The 21,589-nt window shown below is 44.9% G+C and overlaps 1 protein-coding gene across 2 annotated transcripts in view; it reads left to right on the top strand.

The window, feature by feature from the left end:
• The window catches only part of LOC147892169 (NAD-dependent malic enzyme 1, mitochondrial-like), a 129,475-nt gene that overhangs the window by 56,417 nt on the left and 51,469 nt on the right, over positions 1-21,589 (top strand). For both annotated transcript variants that reach the window (XR_015542419.1, XM_087388050.1), the window contains exon 3: positions 11,514-11,632. Coding sequence is in view for 1 of the 2 variants with exons in the window: in XM_087388050.1 (XP_087244176.1) it covers positions 11,514-11,632 (119 nt within the window). In the remaining variant the exon portion in view is untranslated. The remainder of the gene's footprint in view (positions 1-11,513; positions 11,633-21,589) is intronic.

A 21,589-nucleotide genomic window follows, 5' to 3' on the forward strand; every position in this document is an offset into this window, starting at 1 on the left:
AGCATGTAGAAGGCACTAGAGCCACCTAGAACTCTAGGGGGGCCACTGAAGGTACATGGCCCTTTAGGGGGCCCATTAAAAATGCCATATCATCATTTCCCAACTACCACTCTTTTAATTCCTTGGAATGCCTTTGGGCCTAGGGATTAATTACGCTTATGTGCTAGGCACCATGTCGTGTTTAATTAATCATTATTAAGCCCATGCTTGGGCTTTTAAAACCAAAGTTGTCATGGTCTTGTAGTACATTAAAGTACTTAGAATTTCACGTCCCTGTGACAGGTCCTGCGTTTAAAAAAAAAAACACCCTGTGTCCTAACCATAGGACAGTTAGGACACGTGGTACCTTTGGTACACTAAGGGGAGTCTTTGGCTTGAGACACCTAAGACACCCTACATCTATATAAGTGAGAGCCATTGCTCACTTGGGTCATTCTTGAGAGTGGGGCCTTGTGAGAATACCCAGCTAGGTTGAGAGCCCCTCCAGGCCTGTCTCCCTTGGTATGGGATACTTAGCTTTACCTGGGATGGACTACGGTTGGAGGTTGCTTGACCTCTATCTCGGGGGTGATCTTGAGGGATCTATGGTTGGGTGGTGCCGCACCAGCTCATACCACGTGTCCCTCTGTTTGTATTCTGATGTAGGTCTATGTCTGCATAGCTTAGGGGTTGTTTCCCTATGTGATTTGTACGGGAAATACCGCTTTTAGTTTCCTTTTTCCCTTTGTATATACAAGAATAAAAGATATGGTTTGTTCTTTCTTTGTCAAATAAATTCTTGATAATCGTCCTTGTTATCAAAGGCAAATGGTTCTGACAAACATTCCAAGTAATTGATAATTGTCACTTTGCTCTCAATTTTAAGTGTTATTTACGAATTCCTAAATTCAAGTGTCATGGATCTTTTGGCTCTATGTTGAAAAAGATTCTAATCCTAAATGAATGCTTGTAAAATTCTTGAATATAAGAAATGGCATATGGACAAGAGTGTGAAAGTACAGCGGAAATGCAAACAGAACAAGCAAACTGAAACAGCAAGGAAATGCATATGACAACAAATGGAGATGCACCTGAGATGTCTGCATTAACTTGCTGAGAAAGCCTACATGAATTGGTACGCATACAAAAGGGCAGCACGCCCTATTTATAGGTGAGTTCCCTTGTTGGTCGGCCTGCTCAGTCAGGCCGACTGAACTTATGTGCTGGTCAGTCTAACCAGACCCAACTGGGTTGGATTTGGTCGGTTTAACCCAACCAGATTGGTCGGGTCACCCGACCTGGTTGGGTAGCCAAATCTTGCCCCAACCCCGGCTGATAAGGCTGGCCAAATCTGGCCCTTAACAGCTTCCTAAGCAGCCCTAATTCAGGCCATTGTGCAGTCCTCCAACCAACAGTTAACGACTAATGCTAACACCCCCTCTCAGCTCCTGGATGTCGAATCAACCCTAGGGAGCTAGAATGCTCACCGATCAGCTGTTGTGGTGAGGCTTGGTAAACAGGTCCGCTGCGTTGTCCTTTGTCAAACAGCAGGCCCATAGGATATCTGCATCAATAATCTTTTACGGACAAAATGGTGTTGTATCTCGATGCGCTTGGTCCTGGCATGGAACACTGGATTCCTCGCAATCGCTATACATCTTTGTTTGTGCACTTGACGACGGCCAGATTTCTTTGTTGGAACCCAACTTCTCCAAGTAGCCTCCAAAGCTAAACAACCTCGCAAGTTGGTGTCCGATACTAGGTCTGAGTGGATGACAAGGCCACGATAGGCTGCTTCTTATTGCTCCATGCAATGGTTGCGGAACCAAGGTTGAAACTTACCTAGTTGTCGACATTCTCGTGTTTAAATCTCAGCCCCATTCTGAATCACTCCAATCTTGTAGCTGGATCCTGGGCTTCACTCCCATCCTTGTAGCATAAAACAATCCCTGATCCTTTGTAGCCTGTAGATACCGGAGGATCCGCATACCTGCATCCCAATATCTATTCAATGATGTGTGCATGAAGGAAATTAATAGCCCCATTGGAAAGCTGAGGTCCACCCGGGTATTGAGTAGCAAGATGAAGGAGCCAATGAGCTTCCAGTACAATGCTGCTTCCACTTGCTCATAGGGATTAGTCTGGGACAGCTTAGTGTTCGGGTCCATGTGAGACGAGATAGGCTTACAGTTTTCCATGTTGAAAGCTGTCAACAACTCATGAACATGTTGCTGTTGGGACACAAAAAACCCCCTCTGTGTCTGCCATATCTCTAAGACCAAAAAGAAATGGAGAAGACCCAAATCTGTCATCTCAAACTCTTGAGACAACGCAGCCTTTGTCATGGCGATATGCTACATGGCTGCCTGTAAAGATGAGATCAGATCATTATCAACTTCTAGATCATCTTCTGGTACCTTGTCTGCTCAGGGGCTGGAACAATAGCTCGGTCCTCATGATCACCAAGCTCTCCAAGAATCTGGGGTTCCTCATTCATGGAGACTGGAACTTGCTCCTCAAGATCACATCCTTGTCGACTACAATCTCTTTCCTGACAGTGTCATACAACCTATGACCTGTTGACAGAGAATTGTATCCTACAAAGACCAAATTCTGGGATTTGGAGTCCATCTTCCCCCTCTGCTTCTTTGGAATATGAAGATAGGCATCACAGCCAAATACACAGAAGTAAGACACATCTAGCTTCTTACCAAAATATACCTAGAAAGGGGTTACCTCTGGGACAACAGCCATAGGAGAATGGTTAAGGATGTGGACTGCCATCTGTCTCTCCCTCTCCCCAAAGAGATAGGGAAGGTCACGTTGTTCCAGCATTGTCTGTGCCATCTCCACTACCGTCCGGCTCTTCCTCTCCACCACTCCATTTTGGATAGAGTCCCTGTGTTTGCAAGCTCCCTCCTGATGCCTTTCTCCGCACGAACTTTCAAAAGCATGAGATCAAAAGCATGAGGATAAACTTCACCTCCTTTCTTAGCCCAAAGAACTTTCATGGGTAACTTGGATTCCTTCTCTACTAGAGCACACCTTCCCCGGAACCGGGCAAACATTAGATCCTTTGGGCCAGGATATACACCCAGGTGAATCTGTTGAAATCATCAACCAGTAGCATAAAGTAGAGAGCTCCTCCTAAAGTTTTGATCTGCATAGGCCCACAAAGATCTGTGTGAACCATCTCTAGAAATGTTGAAGCCTACTTCGGAAAGGCCTCCGTGTGGTACTTCCCTTGGATGTAGGAACTACAACTTCCTTGCTTGCTACCCACATCGGGCAAACCATCCACCATGTGCTCTCGGAAGGCTTGCTGTAGCACATCCACATTCAGGTGACCGTATCTGAAATGCCATAATTCACCAAGAGGAATATTTGTGATAGAAGATACAGCCGAGAGCTTGTAGATGGCGTTATCCACCTTGCCGTCCCAAACAACCTGGTCAGTGACTTTGTCCCTAATGGCCATAGAATATTCCTCGGACTCTACATGTGTGCCAATTTTACATATAGCATGAACTGATAGTAAATGAAAGCTGAGTGATGGAGCATACAATACTTGGGAGGAATGCTTCCACCATCTACTATCTGGAATGATCTCAAGCTTTCCTTCTCCTTGAACTGAAATTGTGGAATTGTCTCGGATGTGGATGTGGCCCGACTTCCACCAAAGGTCTTTGGACAGCTCACGGAATGGTGTCATGTGCCTTGAAGCACCATGACAAGTATCCATTCCCATGAATCTCCAATGGTCAGAGCAGTCCCCTCTCTTCGTGAAGAAGATGAAACATCCACGCTCTCTATATAACAAAGGACGGACTATTTGCTGCTGCTGCAGAGGAACGGGCACCCTTATCATTAACCTTGTGAGAACATTGCCTCTAACAGTGGACCTTCGTGCCACATTGATTGCATATTCACTCCGCCTTCAAGCCTCTTGCTCTACATCGAATTTCTTCTCGGCGGATGGAGAAGATTTCCACTTCCCCTTTCCTTTTTTGCTCTGCCCTTTGGCCTAAGGGGCAGCCAACGCCTCCGCACCTCGACCCTGGGGAGGATTTTGGAAATCAAGTGAGAGTGTTCAGCTTCCCATTGGTGATGAGAGAGGAGTAAAATGCTGAATATTGGGATAATAGATGGCACAACTGCGTGATGGCCATGCCCTCTGGGGAAATCTCGTTGCTTGCTTGGAGTACCTCCTAGTGAAGTGCATGCAACTTGTTGATATGCTCCCACATGGCTCCTGACTTTGCGAGGTCCAACACTCGTATCGTGAAACTCTCTTTATTGGGGAGACCTTGTTGTGGAGGGATGCCAAATGCTCCCAAATCCTTTGTGCCAGTGTCATGCGCTTGACATGGTTGATTACTTGAGGAGAAAAATGAAAGAGCGTACACGAGCATTTCCCCGATATTATAATTGGGCCAATGTTGTTGCCTTGTTCTGCTCAAGAATGCCAAGGTGCTCTGCATTCGAATCTGGCCTTGCAACTCCCACAAGGAGGAAAGCAGCTAAGTCATAAGACTGTAGGATGGACTCCATCGTAACTTTCCAAATCCCGTAGTTGTTGCCATCTAACTGACGGTCAACATGAAAGGTGGGAAGAACCGGGATGTTGACTTGCTTCTCAGCCATCTCCAACAGACTAGCCATCTCAGAGGGGAGGAGAACTAGCTCTTGTAAAAGGGAGGGGGGTGGGAAAGAAGAAGAGCTAGGGTGGCTGGGGTGAGAAGAGAAGGGAGGCTGGAAGGAGAAGAGGTTGCTACAATGCCTTCTTCAATAAGTTTCGAATCCCTTGCTGTCCGTGCCTGCAACAGTCTTCTTCAAGAAGTTTCGATCATGCTGATTTCTCCTGCATGCAACTTCGCTCTGATGTAGTGATAGTGAACCTCAATGTGCTTCGTGCGAGCATGAAACACAGGATTCTTTGCCACTGCAATAGCACTCTGACTATCAGTGAGAATTGGAGAAGGACCCTCCAATGAAAGATGAAGATCAGGAAATAAACGACGCAGCCAAACACATTCAACTGTCGCTGTGAAAGCTGCCCTGTACTCAGCTTCACATGAAGAGGTAGCCATTGTAGATTGTTTCTTGCTCAACCAAGATTATGAAAGATGCGTTTTACAGCCTACCAATGCATAGTCTTTGGGTTGTGCATATATCTGCTCACCTGAGAAACTGCAAACTGAATATCAGGTCGTGTATTGCAGAGATAAATGAGGCATCCAACAGCCTGACTGTAGAGTGTGACATCAAATGATTCACCTGCTTCATGCATTGTAAGCTTCAGCCCCGGCTCCATGGGAGTAGCTATGGGCTTACAATCCTGCATGTTGAATCTGTCCAAGAGTTTTTGCACATACTTGGATTGAGACATACCGATGCCACTTTGCTCTTGAGTGAACTGGATCCCCAAATAAAAGTGTAGCAGCCCCAAATCTGACATGTCAAAAGTGGTCTGCAATTCAGCTTTAAAATCTGCAATATTATCTTCATTTGACCCTATGAGCAGTAAGTCATCTACATAAAGATTGATGACTAAAATATCCCCCCCATCCTTGTTGATGTAGAGGGTGCTTTCAATTGGACTGTTGTGCAGCCCCTTGCTGGTCAGAAAGGCATGAATCTTTGCATACTATACACGTGGGGCCTGTTTCAGCCCACACAAAGCTTTGTTTAGCTTGCATACCTGAAGTGCATTTCCTGAAATTTCAAAGCCTGGAGGTTGTTTGACATAAACCTCTTCCAACAAGTCTCCATTAAGGAAGGCTGTTTTTATGTCCAACTGATGAACATTCCACTGAAAATTTGCAGCCATTGCTATGACTGACCGGATGGTTGTCATTCTGGATGTAGGAGCAAAAGTCTCCTCATAGTCTATGCCCTTTTTTTGAGCATATCCTTTTGCGACCAGCCTTGCCTTGTACCTGTCAATGGTGCCATCGGGCTTTCTTTTAACTTTGAAAACCCACCGTGTACCTATGCCATGTTTACTTGGTGGCAAATCGACAACTTCCCATGTCTGATTTTTCTGAATGGACTGCAACTCATCGTGCATGGCATTCATCCAATGCACATTATCCTGTGCCTCTTCAAATGTCTCAGGTTCCTCCTCATCAAGAAGAGTACCTGCATAAGCTGATTCAACTGAAAGAGCACCTCCCCCATGCCTTACTGCACTCCGAGTTTTGCCAGGTAATGGAGCATCAATTCTGCTCTCCCTGAGAGTCTGTAACAGCCAATTTGGGACTGTTTTTGCTGCATGTATATCTGCAATTTCTTGCTGAACAACCTCTTCCACGGCTTGTGGAAGTGGTATGACATCCTGTGGCTGAATCGGAGCATGTGGAGGTATCTGAAAATTTTGGTTTTCATCAGATATATCAGAAAAGGAACCCAAGGCAATGGGTAGTAACCCCTCAAAGACATCACCGGAAGAAGAAGGCATATCAAATTCAGCTTGAGTGTGAGCTGAATTCTCTGAAAATATTACATCTCTGCTGACAATGATCTTGCGTGTGATAGGATTGTAGAGATGGTAGCCCTTGCTCTCTGCACTGTACCCAACAAAAATGCATTTGATTGCCTTATCAGACAACTTATGCCGAAACTCAACAGGCACATGAGCATAAGCAAGGCATCCAAAGACACGGAAATGATGCACATAAGGCTTTCTCCCTTGCCAAACTTCATAGGGAGTCTTGGTCTTCAAAGCTTTTGTGGGTGCTCGATTCAAAACATAATTGGCACACATGAGACCTTCAAGCCAAAATTTGTGAGGCAATTTTTTGCTTTTCAGCATACATCTATCCATCTCCATAAGAGTACGATTTTTTCTCTCAGCTTTCCCATTTTGCTGAGGAGTTAGCATCACTGTAAGCTGATGTACAATGCCCTTGTCTTTCAAAAAAGCATCAAAATCTGCAGACAAGTACTCCCTCCTCTATTTGTGCGTAATGTCTGTATCTTGAGTCCGGATTCATTCTCAACCATGGCTGCAAAGTGTTTGAAGACCATGAACACTTCTGATTTGCGTTTCAGCCCATAAACCCAAGTATAGTTGGAGTAGTCATCTATAAAAGTGACAAAGTAAAGATGACCACCCAATGATGGAGTCCTCATGGGACCACAGACATCACTATGGATAAGCTGTAATTTTCGAACAGCTTTAACTGATCCATCCTTCTTAAAAGGAGATCTGTGCATTTTACCAAGAATGCACCCTTCACAGACATGTGGAGGAGGCTTTTCAAGAGGAGGCAATGCATCAACCATGGCATGTTTTTGAAACGTCATAATTCATGTGTCCATATCTCGCGTGCCATAACTCCGCATTCTGCATAGCCGCAGTAGGAGTGGAAACTGCAAGAGCATGTGCTGGTCTTTTCTCATACATGTCAAGCTGAAAAAGACCACGCAACAAAGTGCCAGACAATCTCAAGGCATAGTCATGCTCTCTATCATGGACTGCACACTTGTCATCTTCAAAAATGACTTGAAATCCAGCTCTGTTAAGAGTGGACACTGAAAGTAGATTTTTTGTGATACCAGGCACATACAAGACATCAGAAATTCTGAATGTTGAGCCATCAATGGCTGTAAGTTCAACTTCTCCTTTACCACGAACTGAATAGGAGGAGTTGTTGGCACATGTGACCTTTTTACCAACAGGTGGTGGATGCAGAGATGTGAAGAGACACTTCCTGGAAGTGATATGCTTTGAGGCACCGCTGTCAAAATACCATGTATTATGTGTCTCATTGACAATGAAAGCTGATGCATCCTTGGAAGAATCATAACTGCATGTCAGAAAAGCATAAGTGTCATCATTACAAGTGGCTGTACTATCCCGAGCAGCCAACTGAGAGTCTGAAATGCAAGACAAGAAGGCATAGTCGTGCTCCACAAAGTTGGCTGTAGCTTGCTCATTGTCAGATGCATGAGGAGCTGAATCTGAGACAGCCATACCGGAGCTGTTTTTCTTTTCTTTTGCAAGCCTTTTCTTGCATTCTCCAATGTAGTGACCTGGCTTTTTGCAGTAGTGACATATTCCCTTCTTCTTAGTCTTACCTGCATCACCCTTAGCCTTTTGAGAAGGCTGTCCTGAACCACTGGAAGGCTGATTTGCTGAAGTCTTTGTCTGTCCCTTTACTTTGGGCTTGAATTTTGAGAGCATGGCATGTTCACTTGCTCGTGAAGCCATGTTTTTCCTGGTCTGCTCTTTCTACAACAGAAGTCCTATCAACTCGTGAAAAGTGAGAGGATTTGCACCCCCCCTCAAAGACAAATTCAGTGAGGTATGAAAGCTGAGATAAGACTCAGGAAGAGAATTCAAAGTAGTGGTAATCATCTCTGAATCAGGAATGATCTCATCAATATTCAGCAACTGCTCTCGTAAATCCTGTAGCTTTGTGAGGTGCACTGACATGGAGTCACCCTCTTCCATATGTGTATGAGACAATTCTCTTTTCAAAAAAGACACCCTGGCATCATTCCGAGCTGCATACATGCTCTCTAAAATATCCCATGCTGCCTTTGAGGTCTTACACGACCGGATATGCGGAATGATGAATCTTTTCACTGAAAGAGAAATACACGACAAAGCTAAAGCATCACGTGAATCCCATCTCTTCTGCTCTGGAGTGGTAGGTATAACTGCACCAATAACTTGTGCTGCAGCTGTACCCTGTGCACGACCTCTGCCTCCTCCTTGTTGGGGAGGGGTATTAGGTGCCACATTTGCTGGCCGGAACTCATCCCCACTTACATAGTCCCACAAATTACGAGAAATTAGAATATTGCGTACCATAAAACTCCAGAGGGAGTAGTTGGTACCATCCAGCTTGTCCTCTTGTGAGAGACCATTGAAACCGAAATCATTCTGATTTTGCTGGGCCATGTCTGAGAAAGAAAATACAGCAAATGCAAATCTGAATTCCCTTGCTGGGAATGGAGTGCACAAATACCAAAAAAACACAACCAAAAACTGGCTAAAAATGCAACTCAAATCTTTGTAATGTCTTTGTCAGAAATCCGCCAAAGCATCTAATCTCTCCCAAAACCTGCCAAAAGCGCTTCAAAGCACTCACAAAAAAAGGCAGTGTGAACTGAAACGTGTCAAATTGCTCTCCCAACACAAAAGCCCCAATTTGTGGCTTGAAATTGCAACCAGAAAGGGGCAAATTTACTAAAAGCCCCAAATCTGCAATTTGTGAACAAAAGCCCCAAATTTCAGATTAGATCTACAAAAGCCCCAAATTTCGAGTTGAAATTGAGCCAAATTTCACCCAAATAGCTAATCTCCTGCAAAAGCCCGAATTTCTTGGCCAATCTTTGCAATTTGCTTGCAATGTGTGCCAAAAAATGGACAAAAGCTCCAGGCTTCAAATTAAAATTGAGCACAACTTGGGGCAGTTTGACAAAAGCCCCAAATTTAACAAAATGCCCAATTCACAGAATGTGCTCAAATCTACTCAAAAAAATGCTCTTCAGCCAAACACTTGCTGAATCCCAAATGCATCTGCTCACTTCAAAATCTGCAGAGTGAATCTGCAAAAAGACCCAACAAGAAGAACCTGTACGAAAGAGGAGAGTTGTACGGAACAGTACAGATGTACAGCTGCTGACGCAACTGTACGGCACCTAATCGTACGGATGATGGTACGGACAAGTCGCGTGTAGGACCTGCAAAAAGTACAAACGTATGGCTGTATATCGCTTGTACGGACGGGATGGCATGCTGGTTGTACAGCTACAGGTACAAAATGTGCCGTACGGTAGTATGGCATGACAGTACGGCGCTGCAGACTTGCTGTACGGAATGCAGTACAGGAGCTGTAAGGGAGTTCTGACGACAGATGTACGGAATACAACGCAGGTGTACGGAACAATACTGTGTAGATGTACGGGTTGGCGACGACGACGAATTGTACGGTTGGAACAGGCGCTACAGTTGTACGGCGCTGCAGTTGTACGGACGTACGATGCAGCAAACGGAGACTGTACGGATTTGTTCACGGGCAGTTGTACGGCGGTTTGTACGTACAGTCCAGGATCTGTATGGCGTTGTCGACAAGCTGGGAGCTCGAAGCTTGGGCTGGAGCTGCGTGATGTCGAGAGCTTGGGAGCTGAAGATGGGAGCTAGTGCGGGGGCAAGAGGAGCTGGTCCAAGAGCTTAGTCTGCTCTGATACCAAATGTGAGAATGGGAGAGAGAGAAACAGTGAGAGCAAGAAGCAGGAGAGAGTGAGAGCTGAAAACTTAGTTGCAAATAGATGAGTGTAGTACAATTGAATTGAGTGATGGGTTTTGTCTAAGTGACAAGACCTTATCACTTTTGTAAGATGCTATGTCATCTAAGGTTTGGGAACATGAGTTTGTCTACCTAGGTTGTCGTGTCTTATTTTGTGTGTTCATCTGACTTACTCGTGTTCATGTTAACACTCTTTGATTATGAGAGATAATCAATGAAAGCAAGTGTTTTCTTTCTCTTTGTTGCTTCAGTCTACTCTCTTTTTATCTCAACATTATGAATGTAGGTGTCTTTTGCTAAGTCAGACGCTAATGTGGTTCATGACTTGCTTGATCAACCTTGTGTTAAGTATGAATGGCATTCACTCCTCTATTGTAGTGACCCCAAAGGAGAAACAAATGAGAGAATGCCGTTGATCACCAATTGCACCATGGGATAGTTCAAGAATGAGAAGTGTGATCTCTAGCAATGTATGGGGTGAACATATAGTTCCAAGGACGAAGGCACCAAAACTCTTCAGGAAATGGTTGTCTTGTTGAGGTAGAGGGCCCCATCCTATTGATGATGATGTTGATGAAGCTGATGTTGAAGAGCTTGGGTCCACCCCAAAAGGAGGAGAGACTAGGGAATCTCAAGCAAGGGAGAGTGAGGGAGAGGTGGGTGGTGTGACATTTGGGGAGGAGGGGTGTTAGGTTAGGCAACGAGAATGGGTGGCAAAGGGAGAGGGGGGGACAAGTGGGAAGGAGGGAGGGGAAGAAGGTGGAGGCTTTGCAATAACAAGGGAGGAAGTCATAGGAGGAAAGGAGTGGAGATAGGAGAATTGGTGGTAGAGGCAATGAAAGAAAGGGGAGCCACGGGCTTCGATTTTCAAAAGCGAAGGAATCCTTTGTTGGCTTGGTATCTCTTGCATGCTTGGTAAGTCTTCATGTTGGGTTACACAGTACTGAGTAGATTCCAACTTTAAGAGCCTTGATTGTATGAAGAAGCTGAATTTGGGTTCCTATATTTCCATTGCAAGTAACGATTGTTGGTTTTGGTTCTTAATCGAATAGCGTTTTTGCCCAGCTTGGTCTTGTTATGACATGGGTGGGTTGCACTCGTATGGTCACCAAATCTATCACCTAATGTTCTCATGCTTCTTATTGTAGAAAAGATGATGGGCTGTAAAGTGCTTATATATGTTTCTACAGTGCTTCGATATTCAAAGAAAGTAATTTGATTTATGATTGCGAATTGTTGTCTCAAATTTTCCAAACTGTGGCTGTGCATTAGTGATGGACTTTGAAAGATTGGAGAAAGCTTCTAGAGATGGCCCCTCAGATACAACAGCCCTTGCCAAGTGGAGAATATTGAATCGGCTACATGATAGGAATGAGACTTTATACTATAAGGTAAAGCCTCTGTGGGTATTCTCATTTTGCTGCTAGAGTTTTGTTATTTAGGTGATGATACATATGGTTGATTTTGTTTAGTTTTTATTTTGCCCTTTATGCAAGGGAGGGTTGTTTCGATTAGGGATTATGTAGTATGGTTTGATGACCTTGTGTGCCTTACACTTATCACATTGGGCCCCTTCACCTATTATCTTGTGCCACATCCGGGATTCTCTCTCTCTCTCTCTCTCTCTCTCTCTCTCTCTCAGCCTGCCACACCTCAGCTCCCTCAGCCTCTCTCCCCCCCCACCCTCAGCTCCATCAGCTCCCCCATCAGCTCACACCCGTACCTGCTGCACCCATGTCAGCTCTTGCTTCAACATTGTGTCAGCTCCAAGATCATGGCAAGGCCTGCTCCAACCTGCTTGAGAATCCCTCTCCAAAAAACCCGTCCAAAATCTACTCCAGGCCTGCAGCATTTCCTGTTCAACAGTCACACATTTCCTGAAATTTGACTTGGATCTGATGCTGAGTGCACCATTTGCTGCACCAACCGATACTGATTCTGCTCCCTGACTTCATATTTGCTGCACCGCCTAATGCTGATCTGACCCTCCTGCTGATTATTTGATTTGATTTTGATTGACCTGTGGAGCTGCTGCTGGGATCCACATTGGGTTAGGTGCTGAGCTGGAAATGGCACTGTAGACCAGCTGAATTTGTGGACTGTTTTCCCGGTCAGTCCAACATGGACAGCTCACTGGGACCAATGACTCTAGGTGAGAAAGAGAGGATTTGGGCGAGTGCACAGAAGATCGGTGTGTTAGAAATCGACCAACAGAGGGTACGCACAGCGAAAGGCTGATAGAATAGCCCAAGAGCTCACAGAGTGTGTGTGGGGGGAGTGGAATCACAAACTTCTTAAACTTATGTGCTTCAAATATATGTGTAGACTCATCAATAGACGATGATCCAGCTACATATAGAAGCTACCAACAGCATATATTTCCGTCCAAAACTATGGACACAATACAAAGAGAGATAGATCCAAAGTCCCACCAAAGCGGGGTCCTTTGATCTTACCACCACGTATTGCTACTATTTGCTGGATATCTCTAGACTTGAGTCCGTGTGCTCCACCTCGAGCGTATGTAGACACTCTCCGTCCGTTATCCAAGCTCTTTGTCTGCAGGTCCTGGACACCTTCGTGGGGCTTATGAAAGCCTGTCTGACTGGCCTCCTCCTGCTGCAATCTGCTGCTAAGTTGCTGCTCCTGCTGGATGAATGAATGCCCTGCTTTGGGCTCCTTTTATAGGCCCCAAAATAGCCGACTGGCCATCCCCATTTTGGCTGACTCAGTCTGGCCCTACAACCGACTCAGGATGGCCCCCTAAAAGCGCCCCTTCTGGGGCTCAAAACTAGGGCCCCTTGGCCCACAAAACTAGGGCACTGGCCCTCACATTAAGGGAAGGACCCAGCCCCTGGATCTGCCCTATATAAGGCCCGGTTGGCTGCCTCCAAGCAGCCCAACCAGTCTCTTTCTTTGGCTGACCCATGTGCTGATCTGTCCTGCCTCTGCTGTGCCCTTTCTTGGCTCCCGATCTGTCCACACGTGTGCCCCTTCATCCCATACAGTTCCGTACTTCTGCTGACGCCACCCGTGAGCTCATAGCTGCTTCTCTTGGATATCTGCTGCTGTCCTCTGCTCCGTCTTATGCTCCTGCAGATCAGCCAAGTACCCTTGTCCTCTCTTCTTTCCATTTTGGGCACATGCTGCCCCATGCTCTCCCTTCCCCACACTCTCCTCATTTGGGGGCTTACAGATGTCACCAAGAAAAGTTCTTCGATTGCCACATTAGCTTTGGCTTTTGTGTCACCATCTGAATCTGAGCAGACTCCTTGTTTTTCTGATCCGCCTTCTTCTTTCTGCAATGCTTTGCAAAATGGCCTGGCGTGTCATAATAGAAGCACTTCTTCTTCTGCTTCCTCTTCTTGGAAGTGTCCTCTTCATCTCTAGAGTCATCCTTCTTGGACTTGCCACCGTTAGGCTTGCCCTTTCCTTTGCCAACGCCTTGTCATCGTTGTCGTTGTTGTAGAGCTTCTCCCTAGCTTCCCTTGGAGCAGAAATGGACCCAACTCCTCAAAAGTCAGAGGTTTGGTCCTTTGTCCTACTGTCACAATCGTAATGAATCTTTGAAACTTCGAGGCACCCTCCTCAGTACCATCAAGGCCAACTGGCATGAGTCCACCTTTCGACCAACCGATGCTAGTTGATCCCTTACCACCTTGACCTTTGTCAAAGTGGTCATGTACAGCATCTCCTTCATCCATATCCAAGTTGTAGAGCTGATGCTAAAGAAGCAAGATCCGAGATGTGCTATCTGTCTCATACAGATCCTTCAGAATGGCCCATGCCTCTACTGACGTGTTGGTCATCTGGTCATGTACAGTATCTCCTTCATCCATATCCAAGTTGTAGAGCTGATGCTGAATAAGCAAGATCCGAGATGTGCTATCTGTCTCATACAGATCCTTCAGAATGGCCCACGCCTCTACTGACGTGTCGGTCATCTGGATGTGAGGAAGCACAAAGTCTGCCGTAGTCCCTATGATCAGTGTCAGGACGTGGGCATATTTGTCTTCCTATGCTTCGAGCTCCTCCCCATCTATTGGTATGGGTATCCTCGCTTTGTTGTCCACCACATCCTCGGCTTCGCCTCCGCTCCCATTGTCAGTTTCCATAGTTTTCGAGCCACTAAATGACGCTGGATCTTCACCTTCTAGATAGAATAATTAGTCCCATTTTTCCCGGACTCATCAAAGTTAGGGATGGTGAAGGAAAGAACTCGATTGGGGTAGGAGGAAGGGAGAGAAGGGGCTGAAGAGGCCTCTGCTTCTGAGATCGACATCTTTGCTGCTAAAGCCGGGGGTTGCAGCCAGGTAGGAGAGGTGGAGAGGCACCCGTTGGCGAGGGGGGACTGAGGGCTGGCGAAGCAGGCGGAGAGGTGGCGTGACGAGCTGGCGAGGGGGGCTGAGGGAATGTCGAGGCAGGCTGAGAGGCTGATATGATATGATATGATATGATTGCATTAAAGTCCTCTTGAGACCCTTAGGATCTATGGGACTGGTGACCACTATTAAACTAATCAGTGGTCCATTGCAACTGCTGAAAGAAAAATTCTCCTAAATCTTTCTACATTGTGAATATTTGGTGGACTATTTTTTGTACTAGTCCGAGAATTTTGCTGCGATTAGCTTCCAAACTTGTGGGCTGGCTGTTCCAATACATTCTTCAGATTACATCTATTGTTTCCATGATTCTCCCTGATGTGTGCATATGCTTGACATTGCACGTGCTGCTCATCTTCTATCTCCCCTGTAGGGCAGATTTTGCATATCGCCACCTCTCTTGGGATCTTCTGTCGAATCCATCTACCCTTCTCCACTTCTAGATCATATAAGCTGGTCCTTATTTTGCATATTAAATTCTTTTTGCATATTGTGATGTCCTCCCCAAGCTATTTCTGCATTGCATAACTGTTCATTGGGTTGATTTCCCGTTTGTAGAACTGCCATATTTTCTGTATCATTTTCAGGATCACTAAGTCCCTGATTTCACCTGATTCTTCAAGTATATCAGCCGCCTTTATCCCCATAACTCCATCCACTCCTCCCCATCTTTGTACCAGCCCGTGGTCTTAGTGGCTTCCATTGTTTTGTGTGGTATGCGGTGTGCATACATCTTCTTAACTTTGTTGAGGTATCCTAGATAATGGCATAGTGCTTTACCTTCCAGTGGTATCATACCTGTTTCAGCTAAGAGGATGGAATACGGTGTCTACGTCTTAACTCCCAACTCGCCTACGATAAAGTGTTTATGCACTGGTTCTGTCCTTTTCCAATAAGCCCCGGAGAGCCGGGGCGCCCAGGCTGACATCCGTAGAGAACCACTGTTTGCACAAGCATGGTGTAAAAAAAATTTCATCATCTCCCAATTCCACAAATGTGCCTTTCTGCATTTATTTTGGAAGCTGTACAATGCTTTTAAACCTCCCAGAATGTTTCGTCTCACACATGCATTCCACTTGTAATTATCTATAAAATCTACCCCTATGTATTTGTATGAAGCGACTATTTCTAAAGTCTCCCCTTCGAGTGTGAAATTTATCTATTTATTTTGAGACCCAATCACCATTACTTTGGTTTTTGCTATGTTGACCTGCATTTGTAGAAATTATGTAAGGCATCCGAGTGTACCTGCATATCACTCTTATCTTTTGCAAAGAAGACCACATCAGGTGCATAAATGAGCAACAGTAGTGCGTAACTAGCCACCTGGACTCCTTCTTTGTTGTTTTTTGTCATCCAATCTTCCAACTCGTGACCAAGGAGAGTTGGTGACAAGTTGCATCCCTGCTTGACCCTTGTATCACTACTTATGAGGACCTTTCGTTTGGAATTGGATCGATCTACAAGTGGTTGTCTAGCTCAGTTAGTACCTTCTCGTAGAGTCTGTATGTGATTTCTAGTCTCTCCCATAGTTTTTTACATGGTACCATGTTGAATGCTTTCTTGAGGTCTACAAAACAATAAATGGCCCCTTTTCTATGTTTTGCTCCCTGAGTTGCTGCTCTTATGGCTACTAGATGATCTACCATCGAGTGCTTGGGACAGAACCCCATTTGGATGGTGCTCTGACCCCTGTTGCCTCTGCCCACTTGCTGAGTTTTTGCTGAAGAATGGCTTCCTATAGTTTGGCCATCAGGCTGCTCACCATGATGGTCCTATAGTTTGTTGCCATTTTACTATCAGATATATTCTCCGTCTCTCTCTCTCTCTCACACACACAAACACTCACACTCACACACACTTTTTTTTGTAGTGAAATCTTATATTTTTGTGTGGGAAACCTCAAAAGAGGTAAAAACCCACCAATAAGTACAAGGAATTTTTTTAAAAAAGTAAAGCCTCAGAGCAAAAGTCATGAGGCAGCCAAGTAAAAAGTTACATATCAAGTTGGAGGAGGATCAAACACGGCATCCTCCAGCTTCAAATTGTTGCTCTGTAAAAACTAATGCAGTGATGAAACCACACCATCAATAAAAACAAGCTGTTTTTTGCCCTTGTGATTCTTCTTGATATAGGCTGGTACCCGAAATTTCTGAATCACAGGGTCAAAATCCTATTGTAACATGGGATGAAAAGATTCCAGTAAAAAAGGTACTTCTGCATCCCGAATAGAAGAAGAGTTTGGCGCGCACACACACACACACATTTTTTTTTTTAAAGCGAAAGCTTTGATTGATTATATTACAAGAATAGTCACCTAAAAAAAGAGGTGCTAGAAAATGCATCAATTGAAGATCTCAGTATAAGCCAAATATACATCCTGATCTATTTGGCGAGTCTGCAAGCAATCAAAGAAAGGTTGCTGCAGAGAACGCTTCAAGAAAGCAAACAAAGAAAAATTGGGATCACTAAAGACTTTACAATTGCAGTCTGTCCCTAAAGTCCAAAGTGTCCAATAGCGAACCCAAACAAAGAAAAGATGAAACTCCGGTCGCTGTGGATGAAAACCAAAGAGCCAGAAAAATTTCCCGAAGAGAACAGTTGGGAATCTCGCTCGTAGCCTTTGTCGAAGAGAATCCATAAACTGCCGAGAAGACGGGCAATGCCAGAATAAATGAGGCACCTGAGAAATCAGACACTGATGACATAAAGCAGGAGTAATGTGCCTACGAGCCATCAATTGTCCAGATGGAAAAATTCCGAGAAGCACTCGCCATAAAAAAACCTGTTGCCGAAGTGGAACCTTGTATGCCTAAAGTTGCCATAGTCTCTTCCTCCACCACTTAGCTGACCGATGCATTTGCCAAAGAGAGTTACCCCTTTCTGAAACCTAGGGTTGAGGCAAAAGGATTTTGTATAATGCAGGCATAGTAAGCTAAGATAACCTCATAGGACGAGAGGAGGACCCAAGGGAAGTCAAAGTCCAATCCTCTAATCGATCCTGGATTTCCAAAGGGGGAATCGGAACCATAGGGGAAAGCATACAAGTGATTTGCTGCCACAAAGTACGATAATGAGAACCCAAACCATACTGTGTGGCTGCCAGAGAAAAGGGAAGCATGGAGCCATTATCATGAATAACATCAGCAACAGTATTGATCCCTTTAAAAGAAATAAAGTAGGAACGACGAGGTTTCTGTAAAGCAAGTGGAGGTCGGAAAACTTTTAACCAGTGAATGCTTTCAGCCTGCAAAGAGTTACCTATCAGAGATTGTTGACCATGCCATTCAAGGTGAGACAGAATATGCTTCCAGTCAAGAAGCAAGTTGGAGACCATAGGGCAGCTAGGCAAAGTGCCATCAATGTACCCAAATAAGAAATCCCACTAAGTGGGTTGCCAATGACCAAAAGCAGGAGTACTGATATGTGTGACTAGAGATTGAATTATGAGAGCCCAGGGCTGATCACTTTTCAGTAATTGCAGCAACATTTTCCCTTTGTGAGCTAGGATGTGCACCCGGATATTAGTGACATAACACACACTTTTTTTTAGTGAAACCATATATTTATGTGTGGGAAACCTCAGAAGAGGTGAAAACCCACCATGCAGTACAAAAGTAAAAAGCTTTACAAGTAGGCTCCTGGAAAAAGCTAGGCGGCTAATTGAAAACTAGAAAAGTGAAAATAATCACAAATCACCAGGGGAGGCATCTAGTAGGATATCCACCACTGTGAGATTATTTGCTTGCAAAAACTGTTGTAAAGGAACCACATCTCTATCAATAAAATGAAGGTGTTTTTTACCCTTGTGATTCTTCTTGAGATAAGCAGGCACTCGAAATTTTTGAATCACAGGGTCAAAAACCTGCCGCAACCAGGGATGGAAAGAGTCCAAAGAAAAAGTAGAGGCAGGCACCAGATCCGACATGGATGAGGGAGTAGTATCCAGTCCAAGAGAAGTATCCATTTTAACAACCACAGTCTGAGTAGCTTGCTCTTGCAAATCTACAGTTGGTTCCACAAGGGTATCATGAGCTTGATCTGAAGAAGAAAGATCCACGTGTTTATCTTGCTCTGGCAAATCTACATTCTCATCACGTGCATTACGTACATCTGAAGGAGATATATCCACATGTAACTCAAAAGGTTGTAATTCAAAGACCAGAGAAGGTGAGTGAGACTCCTCTCCTTGAAAATGAGACTGCTGAATTGAAACTAGCTCTGGAGATATTGAGAGAGAAGCTTTCCCTTGAGGATGGACCCGTCGCCATTCCTTCTTGTGTTTATGCTGGTCTAACTTAACCGAATGGAGAGGAGGAGAACTTGAAGGAAAGGCAAACTGCCATGAGATTGAGGTAAGAGCAAGGGGCAGCACCGAGCGAAGTGACCGAGCTGCCTACATTTATAACACGCATTCGGGAAAGAAGCAAACTGCAAAGGAATGCAGAAAGGATGCACCATACCAAAGTCAATATCCAAGCAGGAAGGTATAGGTTGCTCCATATCCCAAAGTATGCAAACACGGATATTTCTGCTCAAAACTAGGAAATCTTGCTTCGGAAGATGCAATACCTTCCCCAGCAAAGCTGCGATAGAGGAAATATGTGGGAGAAGAGGTACCGGCAATGCCTTTAGAGTAACCCATATTGGGCAGTAATGCATGAGGTTCTTTGCCGGTCGAAAAGAGGGTCCCATGGCATAATGTATGCAAAAAAGCTTGCACCATGGACCCCTGCCTGATTGACTAAACTATACACTGTCTCCACATCAACACATTGGGCAAAGTAGAAACCTTTGCCCAAAAAAACAAATGAAGTAATTCGATCAGGACCAACTGCTGCAGAGGACCATGTGCGCAACTGAGAAGGAGAGAGGATACGTCCCATGAAGTAGATGCAAATTCTGAATCTCTTCGCTTTAGAGAGACTCTCAAAAAGCAAAACTGGAGAGAGCCCGATTTAGTAACAAACCTGAATTGACCGTCTCTGAAACTGATTCCTTAAACAGCCGTCTAAGCATATCCCGTTGCAAAGAAGTAGAAGAAACACCGTTATGAAGCTTAGGAGCTTTATCAGGTTGAGAGGATACGGAGAAGGAAGCATGTTTCTTTCTTACGACAAAGGTAGTAGGAATTGACCGAAATAGAAACGGAGTATGGAGACCCAACGAAGTAGACAAGGCGACGGCTAGCGATGAGTTTTCGTGAACAACTGGAGCTTGCAAAGGACATGATAAAAACTGCAACGAAGCAGCTGAAGATTGCGAAGGAGAAGCAAAAAGCTGCAAAGGAACGAAGGTGGGCTGGCGTGAAACAAAGGAAGACGATATGGACGCAGGCAACGAGGGAGAGGAAACATCGAGTTCCATCGCTTACACTCTTTTTTTTTTAAAATAGTGAAATCTTTATATTTCTGTGTGGGAAACCTCAAAAGAGGTAAAAACCCACCAATAAGTACAAGGAAAAAGCTTTTACAAGTAAAACCTTAGAGCAAAAGTCATGAGGTAGCCAAGTAAAAAGTTACATATCAAGCTGGAGGAGAATCAAACACAACATCCTCCAGCTTCAAATTGTTGCTCTGTAAAAACTGATGCAGTGATGAAACCACACCATCAATAAAAACAAGCTGTTTTTTGCCCTTGTGATTCTTCTTGATATAGGCTGGTACCCGAAATTTTTGAATCAAAGGGTCAAAAACCTATTGTAACATGGGATGGAAAGATTCCAGTAAAAAAGGTACTTGTGCATCCCTGACAGAAGAAAACTCTGGCACAGGCATCAAAGGCAGAGAAGCTAGATCAACATTCGTATCTTCTGATAAAAAAGCTACATCTGATGAAGTAGGGCTCAGCATTTGAGCTTCATTCGGAGGATCAATCTGAATAAGAGCAGGGGCAGTATCCTGAGAGAGAGCATGCATATCATCCTGTAAATTGCCCTCTACAAGGACATCCATATCCTGAGTAGAAGGAAACTGATGGTGCTCAACAAGGGTGCAATCCTGAGCTTCTTTAGCAAGAGGAAGATTTCATTGTGATTTATCAACCTTCCTCCAGTAGTGCTTCGGAGCAATAGAGGGCTTCACCAAAGAAGCCATAGAAAACCGGAGGAGAAGGGAGAGTAACCTTGATAGCTGAAGAAGGAGCAGGTGGTATGGGCCTGGATATAGAAGGGCAAGCACGTGCAAAATGGCCAACCTGTCGGCACCGATAACATGCAGTGGGGAAAGATGCAAAATGGAGCCTGATGCGCATCGGATGAGCAAATCCCAAATCAAGATCCAGAGTAGATGGCACGGGCTGCGTCATATCCCACAGAATGCAAAGACGAACATCACGGGAGGCTTGCAAGAAATCTTGTCTCGGAATATGGAGAGGCCTTCCCAAAAAAGCTGCAAGAGTTGGAAGATGCTGAAGAAGAGGCACAGGCAGCGCTTTGAGAGTAATCCAAACCAGACAGTGAGTCAGAAGGATCGAAAAGTGGATCCCAGGGCATAACATAAGCGAAGAAACCCGCTCTAGGAACACCGGCATCATTGACAAGGCGCTCTACCACCTGAGTGGAAGAGCATTGGGCATAGTAAAATCCTTTGCCTAGAAAGACAAAGGAAGAAATACAATCCAAACCCACTGCAACATCAGCCCAATGACGGAGCTGAGCTGAAGATAAAACCCTGCCCATGAAGTAGAGGCAGACTCCAAATTGTTGAGCATGTCGAAGACCAGAGACCAAAAGGGTAGAATCCAAGGAACAAACAAGCGGGAAACTCGATGAAGGAACTTCTGTGACAGAGGTAGAGCACAATTGGCGAAGAAGATCCAGTTGGAGGGAAGAAGAAGGGCCATCAGAATTATCCAGCTTTGCCGATTTGATGAAAGGGGAGGCAGGTAGACCACCATGCTTTCGCCGAAGAAACACACGAGTAGGAGCAGAGGCAGAAGGAGGTGCTGAAGCGGAGAAAACAAAAG

The sequence above is a fragment of the Dipteris shenzhenensis genome, chromosome 17 (genome assembly GCF_047967505.1).
Source record: "Dipteris shenzhenensis isolate YYH24624 ecotype China chromosome 17, Dip_SZ_1.0, whole genome shotgun sequence".
Lineage (NCBI taxonomy): Eukaryota > Viridiplantae > Streptophyta > Polypodiopsida > Gleicheniales > Dipteridaceae > Dipteris > Dipteris shenzhenensis.